Below are 6,412 nucleotides of genomic sequence, written 5' to 3'. Positions count from 1 at the left end.
CCTGCACGGGCACACACACGGCACCCCTCGCCCCACGTCACCCTGCCTGCACCCCCAGCGGGGGGTCTGCCCCTCCCCCAGCCCCGGCGTGTCTCCACCCGGGACCAAGGACGCTCCCACGCATCCACGCGTGACCCCAAAGCCCCACGACCCCGCACCCACATCCCCGAAGCAAGGACCCCCTGATGCCCCCACACCCGCGCCGGCACAGGGTGCCCCCCAGACCCGCGGCAGGACCCACCCCCCAGCCCAGGGGAAGGGCCCACGGAGCCCCGCGCCCCCGAGGCAGAAACCCCCAGCCGTAGGGCAGGTCCCACGGAGCCCCGCGCCCCCGAGGCAGAAACCCCCAGCCGCGAGGCAGGCCCCACGCAGACCAGGGGCAGGACCCCCGCAGGCCCCACGCCCCCGGGCAGGACCCCCCACGCACCGAGCGCCGCTCGGCTCCGCCCCGGCAGAGAGCGAAAGCGAAAGAGGCCGGGCGGGGCCGGGAACGCGAAGGGGAAGTGCGGGGCGGGGGGAGTGGCCTCGTGGGGGGGCACACGGGACCGGCCCCACGCGTGACACGAGGACACGGGACGGGCCCCCGCGCGTGACACGGGAAAACCAACGGTGGGCCGAAGCGAGCGGCGGGGCGGGGGCGGGGGGGGCGGGCAGGGACGGGCAGGAGCGGCGCGCGCCCGGCCCCGCCTCCCCGCGCTGAAGCCGCGCTACCGCCACACGGGGGCGCTCTGCCGCGCGGACCCGCCCCTCCGCGTAGGCCCCGACCCTCCGACCCCGCCCCAAGGCAGTCGGGTGAGGGCGGAGCGAAGCGGACCCGACGTTGCCACACGGCCCCACCCCTCTCGACAGGCCCCCGCCCGAGAAGGGCGGAACTGACCCGGCCCCGCCCCTTCTGCTTTGGAAGCCACGCCCCTCGCGGAGGCCCCGCCCGTAGCGGAGCGGAGCGCAGCCAGCGCGGCCGCACGGCCCGGCCCGGCCCGGTGAGCGGGGGGGGTCCTGGCAGGACCGGGGAGGGGGGGTCCCGGCGCAGCGGACGGGGAGGTTGCCGGGGCCGGGGGGGGGGGGGGGCAGCACGGCGGCCCCGGCGCCGCCCACGAGCGCGGCTTCCCCCCACCCGCACCGCTCTGCCGCATTCCGCAGCGGGGCCGGCGCGACGGCGGCGGCGGGGGGGTCGGGGGGAGCAACCGGGGCGGGAGCGCGGCCCCGAGCGGGACCCCGGTCCCGCGGGCACGGGGGAGGCCCATACGCCTACCCCCCGCCCAGGGGCAGCGCTCAGGGGATTAGGATTGCTGCTGCCGTAAATAGGCCGCGCTGGGGCATTGCCCGGCGTCAGGGCAAAGCCGCTTACGGGGGTGCCCGGGAGACCGGCGGGGGGGCGGCAGCCCCCTGCACCCCCCTGCGGCGTCAGCCCCCGGCACCCCGTGCCGCATGCACCCGTGCTGCCTCTGCGCCGTGCAGCGCTGCACCCCGTCCTGCTGCACCCCCTGTGCCCTGCACCCCGTGCACTCAGCACCCCGTGCAGTGGGCGCCCCGTGCACCCCCTGTCCTGTGCACCCCCGTCAGGTGCACCCCGTGCTGCATGCACCCCCTGTGGCGTGCCCACCTGTGCCCCCGTGCTGCACCGGGTGCACCCTGTGCCACACACACCCCACACGGTGTGTCCCCCATGTGGGGTGCCCCCTGTGCCGGTGCCGTCTGCAGCCCGGGGTGCTGCGTTCACCATCCGCGCTCCGTGGCGCTGCCCACGAGGGTGTCCTTGCCCTCCCCCGGGGTGGTCCCTGCGGGGGGGCTCCGGGCTGGCAGTCCCAGGCTGAGCCGGGGGGCACACGCCCGCACCGCGGTTCTGCAGGGCAGAGCCCCCCGTTCCTCCCCGCGGCCCGTGGCACCGGGCCAGGGCATCACGCGGGCGGCTGGCTTCGGTTGCGCCACTGGCCAGGCAGGCTGTCCCTTGGCTGGGCCCTGGCACTGGCACTGGCTGCAGGCAGCCCTGTGCCCGGCGACGCCGGCGCTTTGCTGCGGCACCGGCTCCGGCACGTCCTGCCTGCCGTGGCGTGGGATTGCGCAGGGCTGGCCGGAGGCTCTGCCTGCCAGCTGCCAGCCCTGCGGGCAGCTGCCTGTCCCCGCTGCAGGCCAGGCCACATTTGTCGCGGCAGCACCGGTGGCGGGTGATCAACGCGCAGGGCCGCAGCCAGAGCCGCCATTCCCACAGACGCCTGATTTTGTAATCCCGGGCTCCACGCAGGATCGGTGTCCGCCGGCGGCTGGGCCCGGTGCTCCGGAGCGGGGGTGGCCCCAGTGCCTGCGGCAAACCCCTGCGGCCACGGCCCCGCTCACCGGGCGCCGGAGGTAGGGCCACGGGTCGCGGCACAGCACCGCTGCCGGTCCCGCTCCTTCACCGGTGGTCGCCTCTGGCAAGGGGAGCCCGCGCCGCCAGTGGGTGCCGGGCCCGGTCGGGCCCCGGTGCCCCGGCAGCGGGGCCCGCCAGGCGTGGGCAGCCAGCCATGCCAGGTCCGGGGGAGGTGGCGGCGGCGGCCAAAAGCGGGGCAGGGAGCAAGGCCGGTGAGGAAGGGCGAAGCAGCGGCCCCGCACACCGGCCCCCGCCGCCATGGCCGAGGCCTCCCCGCAGGGCCCGGGCCGGGGCAGCCGTGGGGGTGTCGCCATGGCAACGGCCCTGCCGCCGGGGCGGCCATCTTGTTCGGGCCCGGGGCTGCAGTGGGTGGGGGACCCCAGGACCGCCTGGGCGTGGGGTGGGTGGCTGCGGGGGGGTGATGATGGGGGGGGGGGTGATGACTATGGGGCCTGATGGCCACGGGGGTGATGACTATGGGGGGGTGGTGGCCATGGGAGTGATGACTGGGGGGGGTGTGGTGGCCATGGGGGTGATGACAAGGGGGGTGATGATAGGGGTGGTGATGACTGGGGGGGTGGTGGCCATGCGGGGCAATGGCCGCCCCGTCTGACCGCCCCTCTCCCTCCTGCCCACAGCAGAGAGGCGGCAGCCAGCCCGGGGGCAAGATGTCCCACGAGAAGAGCTTCCTGGTGACGGGCGAGGGCTTCCCGGGGCAGCAGCCGACGGCCCCCCCGGCCTACACGCAGCCCCCCTACCCTGCCGCCCCCTACCCCCAGCCCCATTTCGCCCCGGCGCCCTACAACCAGCCGGGCTTCCCGCAGGGGCCGGGGCCGTACCCCGCCCCAGCACCGTACCCCCCCGGGCCGTACCCCCCGCCGGGGCCGTACCCCCATGGCCCCTACGCCCAGCCGCCGTATGCCCAGCCGCAGCCCCTGGTCCCCGGGGACCAAGACTGTAAGTAACGGGGGGTGGGGAGCATGGGGGGCTCCGTCCCGGGGCGCGGGCGAGGAGGGGGTTGCCCCCCGTGGTGGGTGCTGACAGCAGCCTTGGGGGGGGCGGGTATCAGAGGAGGGGGCCCCACTTCGGCAGCGCTGGCCCCGTTTCAGCTGGGCAGGGGCAGGTCCAGCTGCGTGGCCGGTGCGGGCAGGCGAGGGGGGTCCAGCTGGTAGTGCAGCTCAGGGTGCCCGAGCGGGGCTGCAGGAACCCCCAGGGGAAGGGGTCCTCCCCCACGAGCCCCCACAGTCGAGCAGAGTGCCTCTGCCCACTGAAGGAGAGTGCCGGCTGTGGTCCTGGGGTGGCGGGGACGCTGCCCAGAGCTGTCGGCTCGGTGGGCACGCCGGCGTGAAGCCCGGCTGCGGGGGGCACAGATCTCTGCTCCCCCCAACCCCTGGGGCCCCCTGGCCCCCTCAGCCCCATCTCTCCTCTTCCCTCGCCGCTGCCAGCCGGAGCCGGGCCCCACCACGGGCTGTGGAGACCAGGCATCATGGTCATCCGAGTCGGTGAGCGGCCACCCCAGCGGGCAGGGGCAGGCAGGCCCTAGGACAGGGACTCGGTGTGGCGTGGCAGTGCAGGCAGCACCCCCCGACCCCCTTCACCTGCCCCCCCCATCTCCCGGCAGCCCCCCTGCACAGCACCTACCACGAGGACGGACCACCCTCCTACTATGACAACCAGGACTTCCCCACCGCGCACTGGGACGACAAGAGCATCCGGCAGGCCTTCATCCGCAAGGTGGGACTTGGCCGGGGGCGCTCCCTGGGCAGGGGCCGTGGGCTTTGGGTGCCCCACCGTGACTTGTCCGCGTCCCCCAGGTCTTCCTGGTGCTCACCCTGCAGCTGACTGTCACCTTCGCCTTCGTGGCCATCTTCACCTTCGTCAAAGGCGTGAAGGGCTTCGTGCAGCGCAATGTCTGGACATACTACATCTCCTACGCCGTCTTCTTCATCTCCCTCATCGTCCTCAGCTGCTGCGGGGAATTCCGCCGCAAACACCCCTGGAACCTGGTGGCTCTGGTAAGCGCCGTGCCGGGCTGGCGGCAGGCTCAGCTGCAGCTTCGGCAGCCCCAGCCCCATGGCCCTGGGGACGCCTGAGGTCCTGCGGGGTGCCCAGGGGGTGGCTGCGGGGATGGGGGGAATGGCTGGGTGGGTTTGGGGGGGACGGCTGCCTGGCTTGGTGAGAGCGGAGCCTGCTCTGGACTTGGCAAAGCCGAGAGCACCGTGCAAAGGGCATTGGGCACCGTGGAGGCGCAGCATCACCAGGCCTGGCTGGACCTGGGGGTGGGTGGCAAAACCAGGGGGTACAGCCGAGCCGGCATGATGCGGTGCCCGTCTTCTCCCCAGTCCATCCTGACCGTCAGCCTGTCCTACATGGTGGGGATGATCGCCAGCTTCTACAACACCGATGCCGTCATCATGGCTGTGGGCATCACCGTCGTCGTCTGCTTCACCGTCGTCATCTTCTCCCTGCAGGTCAGCTCTGGGGCTGGGGGCGGGTGGCTGGGTGACCCCGCTGGGCTCCCTGCCAAACCGGGCGTACGGTCCCCCCGGCTCCCGACTCACTCTGCTGCATCCCACAGACCAAGTACGACTTCACCTCCTGCCGGGGCGTGCTCATCATCTGCCTTGTCGTCCTCATCGTCTTCTCCATCCTCTGCATCTTCATCCGGAACCGCATCATGGACATCATCTACGCTTCCCTGGGGGCCCTGCTCTTCACCTGCGTAAGTGCCGGGGGGCCTCTCCTCCCCTGCCGCTGCCCCTTCCCTGTCTGCCGGATCCCTGGGGGCTCAGGCTGCGGGTGAGGGGCGCAGGACCTGGGCCCAGCTGGGGGGGCAGGGGGATGAGGGACCCGCTCGGGGGCAGTCGCTCGGTTGTGCGGGGCACTGCTGGCCTCCCCCCCCGCCCCGTGCCCGGCTCGGCGCCCCCCCGCCGACGTCCCCTCTCCGGCAGTTCCTGGCAGTGGACACGCAGATGATCCTGGGGAACAAGCAGCTGGCGCTCAGCCCCGAGGAGTACGTCTTCGCCGCCCTCAACCTCTACACAGACATCATCAACATCTTCCTCTACATCCTGGCCATCATCGGCAGGGCCAAGGAGTAGCGGCCCCGCCACTGCCGTGGCCCCCGCCCGCCGCCCCATGGCACGCGCCCCGGCTCGTGCCCCCCACGCCCCGTAGCCGGTTTTGTTTGGTGTTCTCCTCGCGCCCTCTTGTCGGTTCTCCCCTCAGTTTCTTTGACCCCAGCCACCTCCCCGGCTCCTGCCGAGCGCGGCTGCGGGGTCTTGCTGGGCCGGGCCCACGGGGTTCCCCGAGGCAGGAGGGTCCCTGGGTGATGGCTCTGTCCCTGCCTGCCTGCCGGGGTGCCGCAGCCGCCCGCTGCCCCTCCTGCCCCCCCAGCAGGCCCCTTCCCCCCGCGTCCCCCCTGCTGTGAATACGGCCTTTCCCCTGCCCCTTGCGTTGAACGAGGACGGGAAGCACTTTCTCCCCCCGCCCGCGGTGGAGCTCACCCCCTCCGTCCCGCTCCCCTCGCGCACGCGCTGCCCTCACCATCCCCGCCCCGGCCACGCGAGCAGGGTCCGCGCCGGTGGCCCCGCCGTGGGCTGCAGGCAGGGCTGAGGGCAGGGTCCCGGCAGCCGCGCGGGCAGGGGGGTTCCCACGTCGGACACTGGTCACTGGTAGAGCGTCCCTGCGGGGACCCGGCCCCCTCCCAGGGCCTGAGCCGCCGTCCCTGCCCGTCCCTGCCCAGGTAGCACGGGGGTCCCGGCTCCAGCCCCCTCCTCGTGTGGCTGAGGCTCCATTCTTGCCCCGTTCTGTGGCTCCAGCTCTTGCTGTTAATAAACCTCTGTCTGGTTGACCTCTGCCGGCTCCAGCTCTCCTTTCCCCGCCGGTGCTGGCAGGGCCCGGCACGGCCGAGCCTGGGGCTGCCAGCTCCCTGCCACAGGCAGGCCCCCCCCATCCCGCTCTCTGGGGGCTGCTCCCCCTGCCCTCCTGCCTGCTGCACCCCAGGCCCCCCAATACAGAGCGAATGTACCGAGCGCCCCAGTCCTTGGAGGGGCAGGCAGGCCT

The 6,412-nt window shown here is 73.6% G+C and overlaps 1 protein-coding gene across 1 annotated transcript; it reads left to right on the top strand.

Moving 5' to 3' along the window:
* Positions 1-3,015: 3,015 nt before the first annotated feature.
* On the top strand, positions 3,016-5,448 carry GRINA (glutamate ionotropic receptor NMDA type subunit associated protein 1; the record flags this gene model as incomplete). Its single annotated transcript, XM_081996926.1, has 6 exons — positions 3,016-3,304; positions 3,969-4,081; positions 4,162-4,362; positions 4,690-4,818; positions 4,926-5,069; positions 5,299-5,448. 6 exons carry the CDS (start codon positions 3,016-3,018, stop codon positions 5,446-5,448), a joined length of 1,026 nt encoding a protein of 341 aa, XP_081853052.1.
* Positions 5,449-6,412: the final 964 nt, after the last annotated feature.

This window comes from Phaethon aethereus (genome assembly GCF_964289735.1).
Source record: "Phaethon aethereus genome assembly, chromosome: 2".
NCBI classification, from domain to species: domain Eukaryota; kingdom Metazoa; phylum Chordata; class Aves; order Phaethontiformes; family Phaethontidae; genus Phaethon; species Phaethon aethereus.
The sequence above is the reverse complement of the archived record's forward strand: the minus strand, read 5'-3'. Positions and strand labels throughout refer to the sequence as shown.